General features: G+C 43.8%; 2 protein-coding genes, 1 long non-coding RNA gene and 1 pseudogene across 3 annotated transcripts; 2 read left to right on the top strand and 2 right to left on the bottom strand.

The window, feature by feature from the left end:
• Positions 1 to 412: 412 nt before the first annotated feature.
• LOC115689752 (disease resistance protein L6-like) lies at positions 413 to 1,462 on the top strand. The gene is made up of 2 exons (XM_056305332.1): positions 413 to 915; positions 1,180 to 1,462. Exons 1-2 carry the CDS (start codon positions 413 to 415, stop codon positions 1,460 to 1,462), a joined length of 786 nt encoding a protein of 261 aa, XP_056161307.1.
• Positions 1,463 to 6,462: 5,000 nt separating this feature from the next.
• Positions 6,463 to 10,010, bottom strand: LOC115667010 (uncharacterized; annotated as a pseudogene).
• Positions 10,011 to 10,851: 841 nt separating this feature from the next.
• LOC115667358 (mitochondrial outer membrane protein porin of 34 kDa-like) lies at positions 10,852 to 17,330 on the top strand (the record flags this gene model as incomplete). The annotated part of the gene is made up of 6 exons (XM_056305333.1): positions 10,852 to 11,071; positions 11,669 to 11,730; positions 14,981 to 15,025; positions 15,884 to 15,970; positions 16,135 to 16,343; positions 16,744 to 17,330. Coding segments are annotated over 6 exons (930 nt in total), but the record flags the coding sequence as incomplete, so codon positions are not given.
• Positions 17,331 to 18,130: 800 nt separating this feature from the next.
• On the bottom strand, positions 18,131 to 20,539 carry LOC130135767 (uncharacterized). The gene is made up of 3 exons (XR_008815001.1): positions 20,440 to 20,539; positions 19,230 to 20,347; positions 18,131 to 18,575 (listed from the first exon to the last, which is right to left on the bottom strand). It is a non-coding gene; the product is annotated as an uncharacterized LOC130135767 (long non-coding RNA).
• Between the last annotated feature and the right edge of the window lie 2,120 nt (positions 20,540 to 22,659).

Here is a 22,659-nt window from a genome sequence, read left to right on the forward strand (position 1 = left end):
TCTCTCATGCTTACCTTTTCAAAAGTCAGTTTTATGTAACGTAATCATGTCATAAGCCACTTTCTTCTAGTACATTACGCAAGACAAAGTGTTCCGCTTTTGTGAACCTCTTGCTTTCAGCATATCGCGAACAATGTAGTGTCTCATGTACCTTGTTGTCCTTAGGGTTCATCTTGACAGATTCACGTTCTGATATTATCTTCCACCTTAGTGTGCAGTATCTGCACTGCGATACACAGGATGAGTTGACATCAAGTTGTCCCGCCATATCTTTGCTTTCCTGCCTTGTTTTACTCTCTTATGCTCTAGATTGTCCACAGTCGCTTTATCTAAAGCAATCTACTTTATAAACCACTTTTCTTTGAGTTTATTATTACATATAGTTAAGGGAATACCTTCACCAGTTGCTAACATGGCGAATATTCGTAGGTCGATCTCTGCAAACTTAGAGGCTGGAATGAGTAGCGACGATGTGTTTCGAGGCGAGTACCGGGTGTTTCCGAGCTTTAGAGGACCGGACTCTCGCCATGGATTCACTAACTGCCTTTGCCATGGCTTGGTGGATGTTGGGTTCCGTGTTTCTCGAGACCACGGTGAACTCCGAGTTGGCAAAAAAATGAAACAAGAGCTTCCCTGTGCGATAGAGAACTCCATAATCTACTTAGCTTCTGGTCATTGGTGCCTCCGTGAGCTCACAGTCATGGTACAACAAACTTCTAAATCGCAGGGGTTGAAAGAGATTCTTCCCATTTTCTTCGACGTGGAGGATGTCAAGCTTAAAACTGCATTCTTCCGTGATGCCATATTGAAGTTGGAGCAAGAGCAGAAGTTGAGTATCGTTGAGGTCGAGGCTTGTCGAAAGGCTCTTCAAGAAGTCGATGAACTAAAGAGATGGAACCTGAAAAAGGATGACGGGTAAGCTCCTCTAGCTTTTTTCTTTTTCATAGAACATTTTCTTGATAAGCTCTACCTAACTTTCTGAAATAATTTGTAGTAATCAAGATTTCTAGTGTTTAGCATCTGTGAAGTTTTCGTGTTCTGCATAGTTTCTGCTGTTTTACCATTTTCTATCCCTGGTCTTTTACTTGGAAAAGGAATAGTAAATAAAGTGAGTACAAACATGAACGGATGTATTATGATCTTTTCGCACTAAAACTGGTTTGTAATTAATTGTGACAGCCATAGAGGACTAATCAAACTGGTGGTTGGGGTGGTTTTGCATAAGCTGAAGACAATACATAAGTCCGTGACTGAACATTTAGTCGGAATGAACGACGGAGTGGCAGATCTGAGAAAGTTATTAGCTATCGAAGCAAGTGGTTTCTGGCTGGCTATAGCTCATGGAATGAGAGGCATAGGAAAAACAACTCTTGCCAAGGTCGTCTTGAATCAACTATTGCCTCACTCTGGAATGTGCAGCAGTTTCCTTGATGACATCCAAGAAAAAGTCATCAAGAGATGAATGAATAGTCAAGTTGCAAAAAAGATTATCATCGGATATTCAAAATTCTTCCGCAGCGAACAACATTGATGACGTTGATTATCGAGAGCAGAGGATCGAAGAAACACTCCACAAATAGAAGGTCCTCATCGTTCTCGATGATGTAGACATGTGTGAACAGATCCAGAAGTTAGTCACCAAGTGTACCTTTTGGTTTAGGTTGTAGAGTTATTATTACAACTAGTGATAAAAATGTTTTGTATAATAAAGAATTAATGTATGATGTTCTACATTATGAAATGGCGAATTGAGTTTCGATTATGGACTGCGGCTTTTCAGCAGGCATGCCTTCACAAGAGACGCTCCTTTAGATGACTACCACATCCTTTTGAGAGACGTTGTCTCCTTGAACGGAAGACTTCCTTTGGCTCTTGCAGTGTTAGGTGCATTCCTTTATCGGAAAAGGAAGGAGAATGAAAAGAGACAAGACAAATTTAGTAAAGTTCCTCACGAGGATGCCTTAAGTACTGATGACAAATTTTTCTAGAAATTGCGAACCAGAGCAAGGCAATTTTTTGATCAAGGAATAAGGCAATTCACATGGGGAAAATTGTGCATTTTCTCCAAGAATCGGTTATCGATGTCCTCAAGAGCATGTCATAGTTTTCCAAGATTCCATATTACTATTGAAGAGACGGAAAGGTTTGGACATCTAAGGTTCCTTAAATTGGACAGAGGAACTTTTGCTGGAGACTTCACCAATTGGCTTTCGAACTTAAGATGGATTTCTTGGGCTTTTCCTCAACCGGATTTTAGGGTGGCCAATATCAATTAAAGAATGTAGTTGTTTTCGAACTTTGTTACAATGACTTCACAGATGAAGTATGGAGCACACTCACGGTATGTTACGTATTTACTTGAAGCCTAGTTGTCTCATCTTGCAGAACCTTTCTTTTTTGGGAAAAAATCACTAAAAACCCCAAACTTTGCCATCTGTGATACATTTACCCCGAACTTTTTTTTGTGACACTAAAAACCCCGAACTTTGCTTTTTTGTGACACATTTACCCCAATGTATTTAGTCCATGGGCATTTTCGTCTTTTTTGCTTTTTTTTTTTTCTTTTTTTTTCCTTTTCGGCGAGGGAGGGCCTCGCCGGCGTCGGGCGAGGGGTGCCCTCGCGGATCCGGCGAGGGGGCCTCGCCCGCGCGACCTCGCCCGACTCAGCGAGGTCGACCCTCGCCCGACGCCGGCGAGGGTCGCCCTCGCCCGGGCGAGCGAGGGCGGCCCTCGCCGACGTCGCCCTCGCCCGACTCGGGCGCAGGTCGACCCTCGCCCGACGCCGGCGAGGGCCGCCCGACGCCGGATCTGGCGAGGCCCCCCTCGCCGGAAAGGAAAAAAAAGAAAAAAAAAAAAGAAAAACCAAAAAAGACAAAAATGCCCATGAACTAAATACATTGGGGTAAATGTGTCACAAAAAGCAAAGTTCGGGGTTTTTGGTGTCACAAAAAAAAGTTCGGGGTAAATGTGTTACAGATGGCAAAGTTTGGGGTTTTTGGTGGTTTTTTACCTTCTTTTTTTTAGGTTTGTCTCATCTTCTAGTATGTTTTTTATTTTTTTCCTTTAGTTATATGATCCTCTAATACTTGATATTCCACTTCTGCAATACGTTCTTTTTTTGCAGATGGCTAGTTCTGACGCTGAAAAACTGTTCTGCCATAACTAAAACTCCAGACTTTTCTAGTTGCTCTCAAGTTTGATGGAAATTGACTGCTCCGCTGGAAAACTGAAGTGCTTGACTGACTTGAGTATTGAAAGTTGCAGGCGTCTTAAAGAGTTGCCTGAAGCAATTGTGGGGCTGGTGAATCTTAATCACTTCCCTTTAAATGGATGTTTCATGGAGAAGAAACTCCTCGACTAATTTGGTAAGTTTTATGTATGGAACATGGCGATCCGTAGCTTACCGGATTCTCTTAGTGGATTAAACTATTTTGTCAACTCTCAGCATATCACGCACAGCAATCACCAAACTTCTGAACTCTATTGAAGGGCTGGTGAAGCTGGAGTACTAGTCTTTCTTTCACTAACTTCAGGATACTTTCTAGTTCCATCAGAAAGTTAAAATCATTCTGCGTGTTGGAACTGTCGTATCTTAATCAATTGGTACTTGGAAACGATGGGAGTTTCCTAGTAATATTGGAATGTTGGAGAATTTGGAAGAGCTACATATCTATAGTGGTCCAGTGCTAGAGGTTGAAATCCCTGCCAAACTCGGGACATGGTCCTTGTGGAGAATCCTAAATTTTTCACGTACAGGAACTATCAGTTTGCCAGGTACAATGAATCTGCTTCCTCGCCTTGAAAAAATGAACATAGTATAGCGTGAGATTGAAGAGTTGCCAGAGCTTCCCATAAGTTTGATGTGTTTACGATTCAAATCTAGTTCGTTGCAGTTGGTTCCTAATCTCTCAAATCTGACAAATTGGTGGAATTGATTCAGCATGCTGGCACTGGTTATACAGAAGGATTAAAGTTAGTGCAGACTTGTGACCTATGGTGGATCGGGAGATTGTCTAAACTGAAAGAAATTGAGTTTTGCCTTGGGAATATCAGCGTGCCCCCCAGTTAGGCTCGCTTTCTCTTCTAAACACTTACTTTGGCTGTACTAGACCCCTGCAATCCTGCACACAACTTCCATCTTTTCTGGTGGATTCAAACCTTGATGAAGTCCAGCTTGAAAAATTTTGAAAACATGTCGGCTTTAGAGCTCTCTCCTTTTGGAATGAAAGCGATGCAACTTGAGGGACTTACGAGTTGGAAAGTTTGGTTAAGTGGTGTGAACTGGAGAATCACCCATTCGATCAAGCTTAAAGAAACTGGAAGTATTAGGCGTCTGGTTGTCGAAGCTGGTCCAGATTCAATTTGCTGGCAGCGTGCCGGAATCACTGAAGAGATTAGCTATCAACGGCGGCGAGTCTTTAGAAAGGCTAGGTTCTCTCTTGGAACTACAGCCATCAGGCGAGTCAACTGCTCGTGGGCTGAGAGTATTCCTTCTATATGGAGCGTCTTAAAGAATCTAGAAGAGAAGTTGCCCGAGTGCCATAAGCTACCCAACATCCAAGTCGTCTGCAAGTTGGAATCATCGGAAGAGTTCTCTCTTAATGGGTGCCACTCTGTGGAACATTTAGTTGATTTGTCAAAATTGAAAAGCCTGAGGCATATTAACCAGTGCTATGGGTTGTCGAGGGCCTTGATCAGTTAAAGGTTTTGGACAGGTTTTGGACAGGATGGAATTTGATGATTGTAGATCATTGGAAAGGTTGACGGTTATCCCGAGTGAAATAGTACCAGATGGGCGCCTAATACGTATTTTCGGGTCACATTCGGGTCACTGGGTCAGGTCTCTGTTCGGATCAGAACAAGCCGAATCCTCCATGTTTCGGTTCAGATTGGGTATCATGGAAACCCGACCAGAGCAGAACTGTTGACACCTCTGTGCGCACAAAGCGAACATATTCTGCAGAGAGAAATGCACAGGGAGAATGGTGAGGGCAGTGAGAGGAGTGATACTCGACGAGTCGATCTTCTTCACAGGGAATCTTGAACGAGGACAATGCGTCGGCTGAGAAGGTAGTTTTGTCGCGCCTCTTTGTGTTTTTAGATCTGAATCACTGGGGAAAATTGAAATAGGGAAGCTAATCTTTTTCACTTTGGCCTCGATGTGAATCTCGGTTTCAGATAGATTTTTCATGCAGCTTACGGAGTAATCTGATTTTGTTCATTGTACTGCATCCGGGAAGTTGCATGTTTGGAAGTGCATGGAAATTCACTGCAGCAAGTAATATAGGGCCTGAATGAATGTTAGCTTCTGCTACCATTTGCTTTGCTGCCTGTGCATCCCTTACAAACAAAAAAAATGTTTTTTCAATTTCGACTTTACTTTTCATCTCGAACTACATAACTTTTTCGGACTTCAACCGCGTAACTTTGCGGTAAATCGATCATTTCCGGTAGTTTTGGCTTTACCGTGGTGAATTGAGCAACTTTCTCGAGGGCATGGATATAATCGTGTAACTCGCTAATAAAACGAAGCTTTAACCTTGCACGCTTAAGAATGGTTAATTAACTGGCTGTCTGATAAAATTTTAATGAATCTGGTTGTTGATAAAACAAAGATACTTGGAGAGGAAAGTGAAGCTGCAACAAATATGTAATGATGAAAATTGATTTTTTATTATTGTATCCATTATGATCGTTTTTTTTTCTATCTTGTTCTGACTGGACACCGCTTGTTTTCTTCGCTTTAATATCTACGATGCAATAGGCCATCCGCTATTTCATTAGCACAGGGATTACATCGGAAGTAGAAATCGCGGATATAAAATTGCACATCGCACTAAATCGCGTATTTATTTATTTTATAGCCACAGAGAGATAGCTTCCCAACATAGAATACAATAAAAACATACACCATATCATTCGTAAGGGCAAAAAGATACTATAAATGCCATAACTTGTGTACGGAGATCACTTTGGTGCCATAACTTTTTTTCGGATCACTTTGGTGCCAAGTCGGAGGAAAAACGATCACTTAAGTGTCATAAGTTTTTTGGATCACTTGTGCTAAAATTTTTGAAAAACGATCACTTAAGTGCTAAAATTTTTAAAAACGATCATTTAAGTGCTAAAAATTTTGAAAACGATCACTTAAGTGCCAATCTCCCGAGCCACGCGCTTCGTAAATTAATAAAAAAATGCCGCGTCGGATTTCCGCGAAAAATTGTGTACGGCACCGGAGTTGGCACTTAAGTGATCGTTTTCAAAAATTTTAGCACTTAAGTGATCGTTTTTCAAAAATTTTAGCACTAAAGTGATCAAAAAACTTATAAGCAAAAAACGTAAAATTACAGACTCGAAGTGTTCTTTTACCCATTCGTAAGCATACAAGATTAATAGATATTGTACCGAAATTGTAAATTCGCTAGCGAAAGCTTGGGAATTAGAAAATCATTTGATTCACCATCACGGTATTAGTGATTCCACCTCGCCCCTGAAAATATAATGTGGGCCCCATTCAGGTCTGTAGACAATCCCGAGATGAATCAGCAACAGCCAAACGAAGGCGAGAAGCTCTCCACCTCTGCTCAGCACCTGCGCATGCGCCTCTCCCTTGATATGACCTGCTGCATACGTCAGCATCTCCACCCACACCCCGCTCATCACCCTCCACTTCCATTCCCCGAGCTCTCCTATTTCTCGGGCCAAAAGGATCGCCCGGTCGAGCAAGGTAATCTGGTTGAAGGGCCTGCTCGATTCTACATGTCGGGCAAAAAGTGCCTCGCATAAGATCTTCACATCCTTGGTATCGATGCGGTCCTGTAGCTCCCGCAACGTAGTCGCCAATCTCATTTGGGCAATGCCGGCCACAACGGACACCACATTAGGCTGATTAAGTAAAAGATACATCATGTAGTCGGATAGAATCTTGCTAAATTCCCTTTCGTCATTTCCGGCTGTGGGATCCTCTCTGTTATACCACATTTCAGTAGCAAGATGCCACATTATAACGCTCTCATCGTAATTAGTTCTGCGGATTGAATACATTAGCATGGACCGTACGTTATCACCCTCGGTAGTCTGGGGAATCTCATCATCTCTAGCCTCACATATACTCTCCACGTCAGAATCACCGAGTTTACGGTGATAGGCCTCATGCTGGAGAGTCTCGAGAAACCGATCCCCTCTAGTCTCATATATCGCCTGCATCGTGTTTATCTCCGATAATTCTCCCAAAAAAGTTTCGTCTTTGAATTTACGTCTCACCTCCTTAAAGATAAAGATCCATAACTTCATAATAAATGGATTTGTCGACACGTACCTCGTATTCGCAATCATCAATCTTTTTCCATTCATGTTCCTCATACCACAACCTCTGGTGATTGTATCAACAGCTTGATGGAAATAAGAGATGGTCTTCTCAGCCATATAAAATGGAAAACCGCAAATATTAGAAAAAGCGATGTTTCCCCAGCGCCAATCGCGCTTATACATCTTTCTCGGACTCTTCTCCAAACTCTCGGATAAAAGGTTGCAAGCAGAAATGGATTCTGACCACCTTCGAAATATTAATGGTGTATCTAAGACCGCATAAGTAACTTCGGTGTTAAGCTCTGCTTCACATGTGGGGATTCGGGGCTTCCTTACGTAATCCGCGGCGGATACCAGGTTGTGGAGAAATGAATCTAGTTTAGATGATCTTGTTTGTACCACTGGATTTCGGCAACAGTCCAGTCAGAGAAAACGAGCATGAGCACAGCTATCACATCAAGAGCAATCCCTCCGAAAATAAGTAAATACGTAATTTTCACATCGAGTTCGAGGAGCTGATGCTTTTTCAAGCGATTGAACAGGACGAAAGCCATCGCAACGTCAATGAAGGCTATGAAGCGGAAAACGTAGCTCCACTTAGAACGTATTGCCAATGCTTTTGTGTGGAGCACCTCGTAAATGAAATGGAGTTCGACTGATATTACCCTCAGTGCATCCATCGCAGACACTTCGTGGAAATATTTTTGGCTTGTTCGACGTTGGCTACCTGTGAAGATGAGATCTGTGAGGAAAAGCTTAGAGATTTGAAAGAAGTAGTAAGCATTCTTCACTACAATGCTCTCAGCAAGCTTTGCTTCTTCTTCATCATAAGAATTTCCATCAGGTGGATCAATGAGTTCAAAATCACGCAAGTCAATTGTAGCAACAAGAGACTCCTGCTGCAAGAGCATCCATTCCCTAAGCCTCGGGAGGCTTGAGAGATAAAGTGCTAGTGTCCTCTCCACATTTTTTATGACCCCGGCAAGAAAAACCAGCATTGTTGGGAACACCAGGGACTTGTCGCTGGGAAATATTTGCGCAAAGACATATATGACGGCACCGACTTGGAAGGTGAGGTTGAGCAGGTGCCGTCACCAAAGCGAGCTATCCTCCAGAGAAAAGGCAGTGATGGTGTCCGGACCGCCAAGATGTAACAAGAGAAATGAAGCCCAAAATACTCGAAGTGCTTTATCTACATCAGCTATATGAGCGGACGAGCTGCCTTGGTTGTGAGAGATAAGCCCGATCCCAAATGCAGCTACCCAGTCAGCCATCAAATAGGCCAGCCACAAGAGGAAAACAATGCGTTTGTCTGTTGTTTTCTTTCTAAAGGGTGCAAATAGAATGAGAAAGACCTGAAGCGAAAGGCTCAGCATGACAAAGCCTCGGATATTCCATTTGCTCCACAGAAACGAAATGGAGCTAAATGCCATATTTTTGTTTAGGTTGAATTTTATCGATCAAAAACTAAGATGAGTGCCATCGTAAGTTTCTCCCATCTCCTTAAGCGTCGGAACCATACAACTTCCTTCCCACAATCGACGTTTCCTACAAATAATGATTCAAAATATAAAATTCATATAATATATAGCCTTTCAGTGTCAGTGCAAAATAGGAAAAGAAAGACTAACAAAATCAACACGAATTGTTTTGCTCGTTTTGAGCTGGTTAAGCGCACGGTGTCTCGTAAACATGTCACTACACACTGCTAAATTTGCATAAGTAGTTGGAAATGTACTTTAGCCGAAGAACAAAAATAACAAGCATTTGTTGATGTCAAATGCTGGACCTATTACCAAAAACTCAGATAAAACAAATTATAATCAGCCAAGACTTGCACTAGCCTGCCCTCTAATCCAACAAAATAGAGAGAGAAATCTAGCCACTCTCCATTCAACCGTTTTCCATTACCCATTTAAGAATTAAGCAAGGAAATCCCAGACCATCATTTCCCTACAAGAATCACTCGTAAAAGACCAGAGATCAGGACTCGTGACTCACGAGTCCTGATCTCTGGACTTTTACTAGTGAAAATGACTAGGTCTTATGTCACGAGTCGTGACACAAGACCTAGTCATTTTCACTTCCCTTAACTGTCTCACCTACCATATGAAGTTAAATGCCTACAGCACAACCCCGTAAATGAAAATTGCAATGCCAAAATTTAATTTTAAAAAAATGGCAATTCCTGATTGACCCCAAGGCAAGGCAAGGCAAGGCGAGTTTGCCCACTTAGTGACCACCTCGACTTACCATAACTGAAAAAAAAAAAAAAAAAAAAAAAAACGAATCGTTCTCTGCATTTTCCTGGAAAAAAAGAACCGAATACAGAGAACTCAAAACCATCAAGCTAACAAATGCCTCACATCGTCCCAATTTGTTCGACCCAAAAGCACATCTCAACTGATCTTCACCAAGAAATGCTTATACCAAGCTCAAATTAAGCTCAATCACCAGCAAGAACAACAACAACGTTCCCCAAAAAAAAAAAAAAACAAAAACAAAAATGTGAGCTCATCCCCTCATAGATTCCACCAGCCGTCGGAACACCCAGAAAGCAGACGAACAATTTGCATCTTTTTCCTACAGAACAAAGCGAGAGCCAACATACCTGTTGAATCTTGTCTCGGATATAGATCGATCTGTTGAAGAGAAAGAAAATCTTGAAACTATGCAAGATTTGATCAAGTTGACTTCGTGGACTACAATGTACTTTACTGAGACTTCTTTGTTTGGCCATATAAAAGAAAAGGCATCAGGGGCCTAGTCAGAGTCCAAGGAAAGTAAACAAGGTACACAAAAGAGAGTGGGTTTTCCTTCGGCGTGACTTGTAGCACCATAGCACAAGGGTAAAAGGATCATTGTTTAAGAAAGAGGCCAAAGAGCAAGGGTTTCTTTTCTTTCTGTACTTGCCTGCTGCTGAAGCCGCTGGGGATTCGTACAGAGAGCCGAACAGTGAATAGAGAGGTGACGCAAGATCACGCTGAGAAAATATTAGGTGGTCCCGGACCGCCTCGTCAGCGTGGTCCCCGACCACTCACAAGGCGCCACGTGGTCCACGTGGCGCTGGTGGGGCCGGCGAGCCGGGACCCCTTTTTTTTCACAAAATATTATTTCTTTTCCCCTTTTAGCCTGCTCCCCTAGTCTGCAAGGTGAGGACCTACGCCCCATCAGTCTCTCCCCTCTCTCTCTATTCATTAATGTGGGGCCTCCTTCTTCTCTCTCCTTCTCTATCTCTTCATCTCTTCAGAGAAACTCACGAAAGAAAGAAGCCCGCATTCTCTCTCCGTTTTTTAAAAAATCACTCCCGCCCGAGAGCGATTCGCCCGCCCGCCGGTACCGACCTCCGCCTCCGCCTCCGCCCACCGGTCCCGATCACCGCCGTCGTAGCTGCGTCCCGAGCTCTGACCGCCGTCGCCTCCGGCCTCCGCCCGCCGGTCCCGACCTCCGCCGTCGCCTCCGTCCGCCCAAGAGCGGCTGGGTCTCGAACCTCTCACCGCCGTCGCCTCCGCCCGCCCGCCGGTCGCGACCTCCGCCTCGTGAGTGGTCGGGGACCACGCTGACGAGGCGGTCCGGGACCACCTAATTTTTTTCTCAACAATCATTTCTCCTTCGTCCCCTGCTCCTGCTCCGGTGTCGTCTCCTCTCCTCCGCAACTTTTCGGTGGGCGCGCGGGTCGTCGCGGTTGTTTGTGGTGCAGATCTCCTCTACAAGGACTACCAGAGCGACCACAAGTTCACCATCACTCCCTTCTCGGTCACGGGTGCCGTGAGCTTTTCCCTCTGTTTTTTTTTTTGGGAGACCTTTGCGTGCTTGTTCACTTCCTTGAGCTGCGATTGAAACCGTTCGTAGTTTTCCACTTGGTGAACGACGGCTGTTTCTTCTTAGGATTTGATGTAGTCTTGGCTGATCGAGCTTTCCTTTGGAGATTGTTTGGGGACTTCCGACGGTTCCGTCGATGTTTGAAAACAGCGGTGTGTTCTCACACGGCACCGTGCATTTTTAACTCGGATGTGGTTGTGCAGAACCTGAAAAATCAGTTTCTGGATCTAAACCGTTGGATAGTTTCGGAAGAATGATGTTCTTTAAGTCGGTTAATGAGTTTGCTGATTTCAATTGGTTTTACATTGTATTTGTAAATAAGAGGTGTAATAAACTCGATGAATTCGCTCACAGTTCGAGCTCTATAGCAACTCTTAGATGTCGACATTCCTGCTTTTGTCTTGGATATTCACTTTTTATGCGCTTCTAGCTAGATGAAAAAGCTTACTCTTGTCTGGTATCGTAGTTTAATTGTTGGGATTGTCTGCAGCATATTATTTATTTATTAATGCAACTGAGATTCACAATGATATTGTAGACTATAACATCTGCAGCAACAAAGAAAGGCGAGCTGTTTCTAGAGTTAATACCCAGCTGAAGAACAAGTGTAACAACCCGAATTTCGATGTAATTTCCGGGATCAATGAAATTGATATTATTTCGCATTTCATTTTAGTAAGTCTCACCCAGAGCTGATCACTCTCGGGATACTAATCAATAGGGTATGGCTAACTAGAAGATGGTACGTGGACCGGGGACCCTATCGTGAGACGGATACCGATCACGAGAGACTCTGAGGAAATATTTTGGGCCAACGTGAGCCGATCTTAGGAAAGGTAACGGATTTGGTTTGGCCAATGCCAACGATGTACGATTGGGACGCAGGTGATTCTGCAAGACCAAAAGTGCACGTGGTCAACCAGTCCGGAACTTGAACCTAATGATTGTGACCTCTGGAACTAATGATAATTTCTCATTCTCTCAATGATCGAGACCATCACGATACGAATAGCCTTAGGTCGATACGCGTAACCTCTAAACAGCCACCCGTTAGTGAGAGACTCTGAAATTGAAAGTTTAGCGGGTTTTGTTCACGGAATTGGGCCCGGATTTCGGTATCGATTTTCAAAGGATTAAGAGACTATTTTTGGGAATCTGACGTCATATTACGCTGGCCACACACGTTGGGAGTTAGTACGAGTAAAAAGTGGAATTTCGGTCCGGGGGTGAAAAATTACGGTTTTGCCCCTGTGGGCACCGAGGCTGGATTCGGAGGCCGTTTGAGTTTATTTTTCGCGGCCAAGGTCATTTTGGGGTGGCCATGCACATTTAGAGTGGTTTTGGCCAAAAATTGGAATTTCGACAAAAATTGGAAAAATAATATTATTTTATTCCCGAAACTTCGCAGTCGATTTTCGAGGGCTTAGAAAGTGAATTTCGCGAATCCGACACCATATTATGTTGGCCACGCACATATGAAACACGTATGTGCGAAAATTGGAATTTCGCCCCGGGACCGGAAAAATGACGGTTTTGCCCCTGGGCCGTTTTCGGGTCCGAATTTTTGGGAAATTTTTGGGATAAGTAACTGTGGTTATCAGCTGCATTATTGGCACCAAAGACCCAATTGCCCCTCAATTATTTAAGCCTATCTCTTTAGAACCGTTAGATTAGGGGCGTTTTGGTCATTTTTCACGGATCGGCGACACGTGGCACTTTGGGCTGCTTTATTTGACCAAGTTGGACTGTTTTCTCTCTCCTCAGCCCTCCCTCACGGCAGAACCAGCCCCCACCAGCAGCTTCTCTTCCATTTTCCTCTCTTTTTCTCCATTTTCTCTCTTGGTTTTGGCTTCGCCGGAGTTTGCCGCCGGCCACCGGAGTGCCGCCGCCGACCGCCGTGCCCCGCCGTCGACCACATAGTCCCCCAGCTTCAGCCTCGCCCCTGTCCAGCCCTTTTCTCTCTCCCTTTCTCTCTCTTTCTCCCTCTTTTTCTCTTTCCCGTCCGGCAAAAAGGGTCGCCGAAGCTTCGCCGGAGCTCGGATCGCTGTTCCGTCACCACCCAGCCGTCCAGCCTCGCCGTGCGTCGCCATCCAGCCTGTCCGTACGGTGTCCGTACGGTACTGTTCATCGCGTCCGTACGGATCACTGTTCATCTCGACCGTACGCCGTCGCGGCCGTCACCGGCACTTCGCCGGCCACCGTTTTCCGCCCGTCCGTACAAGTCCTTACCGCGGTGAACAGTCGCTGTGAACAGTACCACGTGAACAGTGCCGAGTGAACAGTGCGCGTGAACAGTACGCGCCCCGGGGATTCCGCCGCCGGTTTCACTGTTCATCAGTGGTCGGCCGCCGTTCCCCGTCGTCGTGGTCTAGAAATTAAGTGAGTAAAATTTCTAAACCCGGATTAGGACTGATGTTGCGTTTTTCTGGACTGGTTTAGGTGTTATCGGGGCATTTTGGACTGGCTTAGATAATAGCAGTGTGTAATTGAGACTGGGTTGAGAATTGATTGGTAGAAATTATTATCGGAAAAATTTAGTGGATTAATGAGAATCGTTGGGGAGGATAATAGGGTTTAATGACCAATTTAGGAGTTCATCGGTGAAATTGCCGGGTATGCCCGGGTTGTCTGAATTATATTGGTGCTCGTGGTTCGTTGCATTGCATAACATGGACACGCATTGCGTATGCCAAGAGTGAGGCATGTGATGAAAATTGTGCGAGAATGCGTGTCTCGCCATGAGCATGTGATCACCTAAAATACCCCAAGCGTTATACGGCCGGGTTCGGATAATAATGAGTGTGTGATCACCTAAGGACCTTCGGGTCGATACCGTCCTCATGCACTTTGAAGCGGGACGATGCCCCGTACGTCCGGAAGGCGACCATCCTCATGCACTTTGAAGCGAGGCTACGGTTCGCAAGGAGAACAGTGTTGCGCCTCATGCACTTTGAAGCGGGCTAGAGACACGGGCCGAGATCGGATCTTGCGCCTCATGCACTTTGAAGCAGGCTAGACGCACCGGGCCGTGAAAAATTGATGACTCGAGTCGTAATAATAATTAATTGGGCAAGTGTGCCAGTGTGGGCCAGTGGGCCAAAGAAATGTGCATGACATGTCAATGACATTTGCATGCATAAACATGCATTGAATGGCATGCGAGTGTGTGAGACTCGGTGTATGAGCATGTGATTGGCGTACGTGTGATAATGTGTGCCACGTATGTCCCGTGATTATTACATATTGAACTATCTAACCTGCAGGGTCAGAGAATTGTATGATTATGGTTGTGTGATTATGATTTATAATGTTTATTTCCGGTCAGGAGATTGCATGCTAGCCTAGCCTAGGTTTAGGGGTTGAACTCACTGAGATTCGTCTCACGGTTGTGTAAACCGAAACATTTTCAGACCCCCAGCCGTAGGATGCCGAGGAGAGCGCCTCTTTTTGGTATACCGCAATTCATCCAGCGGTCATCTAGTGTGCACCCTTGTGGGGATGGACCTGCAGCCATGGTCGAGGAAGCTGAGGAGCCCGAAGTGATATACGTTGATCCCTTTTGACTGAGTGGCTGCTGACTGTGTGTTTCCTCTGCTGTTGTCTAAATGAATTGTGTAAAAAGTTTTCTTTGGTAATACTAGTATACATATTTTCAGAGGTGCTGTTTACTTAATGTACTACCTTGGTCTCATGTATTTTATTGTCAGGGTGTATATATATATTTATATACGTACTTCCGCTTGTGCTTGATCTCTGTTTGGGTTTGGGTCGGCGACGCTTCCTGGGACGTCGCAGCCAACTTATCGACCGCAGGTGGGATGCTCACGCTTCGTGGGGTACGGGGCGTGACAACAAGAATGTTACAACTGATGTCAAAGTGGACACGAACTCCAATGTAAGTGTTGTGAATTTATAGCACGAAGAAAGTGAAAAGTTCTCTTATAGCATGTTGTTCTTTCTCTAAATCATATCTGGGCGGGTGTCGAGGGGCGGGAGGGGGTTGATGGAGAAATGGATAGTGGCCAATGGTATACTGAATGTAAACTCCTGATGATTGCTTGTCATTAGCAAAGCCAGCTCTATGACCAGAATGGAAATGGGTTGGGTGTCAAGAACATGTGTGCAAGAATACGCTTATTGGGATCATTGGTTGGTTTCTTGTGATCCTTCGAAACATGGTTTTGGTTTATTCTTTATAGTAATCAGGGAAGACTTTGCGTTCTCTTTAGTAGTTAGCGTCTAAACATTATAGGTAAACTACAACTTTCGATGCTATTGACCAATGGGCTAGCAGTGTCAATTAGCATTGTACTTGTTTCTTGTAATTTGTTAAATTAGGTTGTACCATGTACCTGTAGTAGGCCAGCTTTATGGGACCCTATTGTACAGTCTTTGTTTACTACTTGAGTAGTTGAGTCAAGTGAGTCAATTTTCAAGACCGTATTCTACTATCTTTGTTTGCTATTTGAGTAGTTGAGTCAAGTAAATCGATTTTCAGCAATCATGGAGAGAAATTTTAAAACTGGGGACCAAGTACTGGATCGTGGCTGAAGGGGATTCATAAATGGTGTGCTGTATGTTATGGTTGTGGAAAAAGGCCTTTTATGTCAAGAACTTATTATGAGGCTGATTAAGTCTATATTGTACATTTTTGTCTTATAACTCATTAAGTTCTTTACAAGAATAAGTTGGATCTCCGATACCTTACTTAATTGTTTCATGGTTTTGCTGAACCTTGCCTCATAATACGCAGCTTGTCACAAAAATTACTATTGATGAACCTTGCCCTGGACTGAAGACAATATTCTCTTTTAAAGTGCCAGATCAAAGGTCTGGCCAGGTGAGCATTCATGTCTCATGGCATCTTTAATGTTGATTAGAAAAGGATGATGGTTTTTTTGTTAATCATCTAAGTTGGGCATGTCATTGCTTTTATTGAGCTCCTTTACTGGATATATTATTGTTACTGAGAGAAAGGCGCTTCCTGACTTTTGCAATTAACAGATTGAGCTACAATATTTGCATGAGTATGCTGGGATAAGCACAAGCGTTGGGTTGACCGCAAATCCTGTTGTCAACTTTGCTGCTGTGCTAGGAAGTAATGTTTTGTCACTTGGCACGGGTGTGTCATTTGACAGCAAAACAAGCAATTTCACCAAATGCAATGCTGGCATCAGCTTCTCAAATGCTGACCTGATTGCGTCATTGGCCATGTGAGTAGTTTGCATTTCTTGTTCATGAACAGGAAAGTTTCTATAACACTGGCCATTGTCTGGTCCAATGTTGACATTACTAGATAACAGTTCGGATGTTCTGAAGTTGTCACCTGCCTTTAGTCTTGATTATAGCTTGTACTTCTTTTGAAGAAAGGGGCATCCTAAAACCTATATGTTTCCTTTCATGTACAGTGGAAGCCATTCTTCTAACGTTTAGATTAGGAGGTCCTCTAGCTTTTTTAGAATCTTTTTTAGAATCAACTGGGTTCTCATAGCAACATATCTCTTCTGAATTTGAGAATGAAACTAGATTGCTTTATTATGTAAGTGTAGAGCTGGTGTGGATACTCTGCGCTTTTTGTCCCTATTTCGCTTAACATTCTCATTGTCTACGCAGGAACAACAAGGGCGACTCACTGACTGCATCCTATTACCACATAGTGAACCTTGTGACCAAAACTGCCATCGGTGCTGAGGTTACCCATAGCTTTTCTTCCAATGTAAACACCATAACTGTCGGTACCCAGCATGCGCTGGACCCATTGACCATGCTGAAGGCACGGATCAACAACTCTGGTAAGGCGAGCGCTCTTATCCAGCACGAGTGGCGCCCAAGGTCATTTTTTACCGTCTCCGGCGAGGTCGACACCAAATCCATTGATAAGAGTGCGAAGGTTGGTCTCGCCCTGGCTCTTAAGCCATGATGAGAGTATTTTCCTCACTTGTGGCTCGGCGCATTGATGGGAAAAAGGAATTTAGGAAAGTTGTGTAGTTTGATCGGACCGATGGTTTTATTTGTTTTTTTTTTTTTTGGGTTGGTTGTAATCTCTGTCTGAGAGTTATGCTGGTTTCCTAAGTTTTCCTCCACTTTTGGGTGGTTTTTGGAGGTGTAAAAATAAATGTCCTCGTCGTGAACCTTGGGGGCTACTTTTAGAATCTTCACTTGTTCAATCGATCGAATGGAAGAACGAAGAACTGTGATTCTGAGCGGCGTCTGCAAGTATTGTCGCTCTTGTTTTCGGCACATGCATCTGTCTGTGGCATGTGAGTTTCGGAGTATCTAGAGTCTCTGATTTTACAGATTCGGACGCAGGTTTTACAATAAACATTCTGGTTGCACTTTTCACTATAACGCAACAATTGCTCAATCGAAATTTTTTCTTTTTCTCCAAATTGGACACAGTGCCTCTTGATTGAACATGTGTTTTTCATTTTTTGGGTCAAAACTGGACATGTGTATTTGGATCGATACCTTTTCCACTCTCATTTGTTTACATAACAAGATATATAATGAGTAGGATTGTATGGAAAAAAAACTAGCCAAAAGAGAAGGATACACTAAAAACTACATTATCCATGGCCTATTGAAGACCTTTCATTATCCGATTGTGTTGCATTGACCATCGAGTGGTCACTCTCAATCTGATTCAATAGATGTTGATCCAGAGTTTTGTGTGTAGTGTGTGAAAATAAGTTTTGCAACAGCAAGCTGTGGTCTCTGGCTATTCACGTATAGTGTATGTACTAGTTGTATGAGACAATATTTTATTAGTGGTATACTTGTACCGTATTTCGGTGTCTTGAGTTATCGGATACAATTTTCTTGTGTCACCATATTTCCGTACTCAGCAAGTGTTATCAGAGCCACACGTCCGCATTTAGCAAGTGGTATTAGAGCAACGGTCCCATACTCAAAGTGATGTCTACACAATCTGATCAAAACGCAGAGTCGTAGTGCCATAATTTCCACAGGGTGGACAGTATTTGGGTAAACGCACGTAAGGTTCAGGCAGAAGAACTCACCAGTAATTGCATTGATCTCCAGCAACTTCATCTCCATTCAAATCCAAATAAATAAGTACTTTACACTATATACATCTAATTCAGAAGTGGAGCTCGTGATGCAACCAAATGATTAAACTTCAGACACCGAAGATGCTGTTACAAGCAAGTCCATGATCCGAATTTCTCCATCTAACCTAAGGGGTCCTGAACTTTTTTATCTTTCCCTCCCACTTTTTTACACAAGGGAAAGCCAGGTATGAGTGGATCAACTATTTCTCTCTAATGGCTAGACCTGCAGAATACCTTATACACCTTTTACTGCCTCTTTGCTATAGTCTTCTTCAATCCCTTGATGATCTTTCCGAACCACAATAAGTTCATCATAGTTAGCGCCAATGGTGCACCAAACACCAAGAATTTCCCAGACGCATGCATCTCGTTGACCTGCGCAGAGACAGACCATCTAGACTGATAAATGGTTTGAGAATTTTAATATGGATATAACACATGGCAGTCCACAACCAAGACCGCCACTATAAATATAAGATACAGAGTTTTAAAAAAAGAAAAAGAAAGGAATTAAAGCATGCTATCTGCCAAGACATTAATTTGCAATTGCAAAGTTCTTGCAAACAATAATTTTTCCACAGAGAAGAGCAACCTTAGTGATAATTATCACATCTAAAGTAACAAATTATCCACAAGAAGAATTATAAGATGAGAATTTTTGGAGACCAATCTATGTTTGCTCAAACCAATAACTAATGATCTAAAACGAAAGAAATAACAAAGCGGTGCTACAACTAAGACGAAAAAAAATCTTGCAGAAACTGGACATTTATAAAAAACTCCTGACAACATGCTCTAAACGAGACACTGCTTCCTCAGCTGAGGTCATCTATCATTATTACTTTTAATTTGGATGTTGATATATAGTAAAAGACAAAATGATCAGTCTCGGGTGAAAGGCATGAGAAGCATATGAGTGCAAGATTAAGATTTGCTTTATGTGTAGTGTGCTTTTGTCTTTGCCGGAGTCAATTAACAAGGTGTATTTTTTTTAAAAATATAATGGCACAGACAATCTGAGGGGCATACCGGTAACTCACGATCCAATATATATTTCAAAAATCTCTTCGCAATGCCAAATTCCAAAGGACAAGCATTGAGCAGCTTTTGTTTCTGCAAGATGAAGACATCCAGGGGGCAACATTAGGTCAAAGAATAATTAAATGGTAGAACACTACCCTAAAACCGAAGGAGACGTATGGAGCTGATAAAGAAAAGATGATAATGACAAAATTGGACCGGATGTATTAGACATGGCAAAGAAGGCAGCAAAATAAAACAAAATTGCTAAATGTCTATTTTGAAAATATAATTAAAAAAAGAAATTGTTAGATGCCAAATGTTTTAGGCATTTTAATTTACCTATTCGGTGAATTACTATGTAAATCTAGGCACCATAATCTAGTTATTGTTTGTTACGGGGTATATAACAAGATTTTATTGTGTACTCTCGAAACTCAGTCTATGCATATAAATACAGAACACAAATCCATTGTTGTAAGAAATTGGAGAACTGAACTAGGAGAGTAAGATCTCATGGCACAACATGGTGCCTACTAAGATTACCAAAAGGCAAATGAACAATTTTTAATCTTATAGCCAGCACGGTATGCACTTTGTTGGCTACAAAAAGTAAAAATCAGGTTTTGATGAATATTGTCCCACATATGCAAGAATTTTCTTGTTCTGGGGATGAAGAGAAGAAACAAAAGCCTAGAATTAGGACGGCTCTAATGTCAGCCTGAAATGTTGTCGTATCTTTTATTTTGATTCAGATGATTTCCTGATCTTCCTGTTGCTGTCCATTGATAGTGCCGTGTTTCAAATGATGTTAAAGCAATTCCTTTGAAGAAATGAAACATACGAAGAACAGGGAGGGATGTTTGACCAAGCTATTAACAGAAACTGAAAAGCAGAAACATCTGTCGATTTGATATCAGAATTACCGCAAACCGCTCGGGGGACGGCGGAGGTCGGAGCTCTGGATCGGCGGGCGGACGGCTTGCTCTCGGGCAATGGCGGTCAGAGCTCGGGACCCAGCTGGTCTTGGGCGGAAGGAGGCTACGGCGGAGGTCGAGAGTGATTCAAATATTGAGCGACTGGCCTCTGCAAACAGAACTCAGAACAGCGGCGCACTATGGAAAAAACTGCATAACATATGGAGACTCGAGTCACTGAATGTATGGTGAAAACAATTAAACACCTAAACTGCTAAGCAACCGTGCATTTGTGTGCATACCATCTAAAACTGTTTCCAAAGTAAAGAGGACCTCATTCTGCCTGAGATCAGGACCTCGACTATATCGGGCGGAGGCGAGAGGCGACGGCGGAGCTTGGGAGCTCGGGACAGTGGAACTACATATATATTCGAGCAGAACCGTCGGAAGTCCCCAAACAATCTCCAAAGGAAAGCTCGATCAGCCAAGACTACATCAAATCCTAAGAAGAAACAGCCGTCGTTCACCAAGTGGAAAACTACGAACGGTTTCAATCGCAGCTCAAGGAAGTGAACAAGCACGCAAAGGTCTCCCAAAAAAAAAAACAGAGGGAAAAGCTCACGGCACCCGTGACCGAGGAGGGAGTGATGGTGAACTTGTGGTCGCTCTGGTAGTCCTTGTAGAGGAGATTTGCACCACAAACAACCGCGACGACCCGCGCGCCCACCGAAAAGTTGCTGAGGAGAGGAGACGACACCGGAGCAGGAGCAGGGGACGAAGGAGAAATGATTGTTGAGAAAAAAATTAGGTGGTCCCGGACCGCCTCGTCAGCGTGGTCCCCGACCACTCACGAGGCGGAGGTCGCGACCGGCGGGCGGGCGGAGGCGACGGCGGTGAGAGGTTCGAGACCCAGCCGCTCTTGGGCGGACGGAGGCGACGGCGGAGGTCGGGACCGGCGGGCGGAGGCCGGAGGCGACGGCGGTCAGAGCTCGGGACGCAGCTACGACGGCGGTGATCGGGACCGGTGGGCGGAGGCGGAGGCGGAGGTCGGTACCGGCGGGCGGGCGAATCGCTCTCGGGCGGGAGTGATTTTTTAAAAAACGGAGAGAGAATGCGGGCTTCTTTCTTTCGTGAGTTTCTCTGAAGAGATGAAGAGATAGAGAAGGAGAGAGAAGAAGGAGGCCCCACATTAATGAATAGAGAGAGAGGGGAGAGACTGATGGGGCGTAGGTCCTCACCTTGCAGACTAGGGGAGCAGGCTAAAAGGGAAAAAGAAATAATATTTTGTGAAAAAAAAGGGGTCCCGGCTCGCCGGCCCCACCAGCGCCACGTGGACCACGTGGCGCCTTGTGAGTGGTCGGGGACCACGCTGACGAGGCGGTCCGGGACCACCTAATATTTTCTCAGATCACGCTCTCTGATCACACGAAGAAGCAGCGAAAACAGAACTTGGAGGACGATCTTAAATAGATGTACACGGTGATTCGTGCAGTGAGTTTATTCGTAAACACTAAGGGTTTGAGCTTAAATTTATATGTGAAAAACACGTATGAGCGAATTGTAACTCTGATTTTCCGATTATAATAAATTGTTTATTGCTGGCTCTCCTCGTGGATGTAGGTATCGATATTCGTACCGAACCACGTAAATCTCTGATATCCTTTATCATTTCTTGTTTATTTCTATGGTATTTTCGCATTTACTTAATTTGCAAGATCCTATCGTTTCCACGTTATACTTCAACATTACCCAATGACGTAAGACCCATGAAGCATTTCCGGGATCAAGAATCAACCGATTTTCCGGAGACCCTTCAAGATCAGGAGCAGCGAAACACCCAAGAAACGAATTCAGCTGCTTCTTCGAGCTCGATCGATGGAGACGAAGGAGAAATAAATGGGTTAACAGTTCAGCTAGCGGAAACCCTAACTCGGAGCTAGCTCTGAGCTAACTCGGAGCTCACTCGGAGAGAGAGAGAGAGAGAGAGGGTCAGTGAGATGGTGCGTCCGTTCCGAGACAGGAAGTCAAACGAGAAAATATTAGGTGGTCTCGGACTGCCTCGTCAGCGTGGTCCCCGACCCCTCACAAGGCGCCACTTGATCCACATGCGCCGGCGGGGCCGGCGGGCCGGGACCCCTTTTTTCCACAAAAAAAATTAATACTTTTTCTCTTTTAGCCTGCTCCCCTCCTCTGCAAGGTCAGGACCTACGCCCCCATCAGTCTCTCCCCTCTCTCTCTCTCTCTCTTCATTAATGTGGGGCCTCCTCCTTCTGTCTCCTTTCGAACTGTCTGTCATGTGAAAAGAGAATTATAATAATAACCGCCATTATTATACTTGTTATTTTTGTTCCCCACCATATCACTAAATAAAATAAAACCTTCGACCCAAAAAAAAAAAACGAAAAATTAAAAGCTAAAATTATATACTCCATTTCAGTCTTTTCGCTACGTGGAATATCAAAATGAGCCCAATCGCCTAAAAATTTCTAATTTGGCTATCTTAATTTCCCAAACTGGTACAC

This window comes from Syzygium oleosum, unplaced genomic scaffold (genome assembly GCF_021117445.2).
Source record: "Syzygium oleosum isolate NSW1041296 unplaced genomic scaffold, Sole_v2.1 Sole_v2.37, whole genome shotgun sequence".
In the NCBI taxonomy this organism is placed as follows: domain Eukaryota; kingdom Viridiplantae; phylum Streptophyta; class Magnoliopsida; order Myrtales; family Myrtaceae; genus Syzygium; species Syzygium oleosum.

Bases quoted from the DNA above. Each gene is read 5' to 3' on its own strand.
- LOC115689752 (XM_056305332.1), top strand. From the start codon at position 413: ATGGCGAATATTCGTAGGTCGATCTCTGCAAACTTAGAGGCTGGAATG. The intron at 916-1,179 runs GTAAGCTCCTCT...TAATTGTGACAG, and splicing joins AACCTGAAAAAGGATGACGG to CCATAGAGGACTAATCAAAC.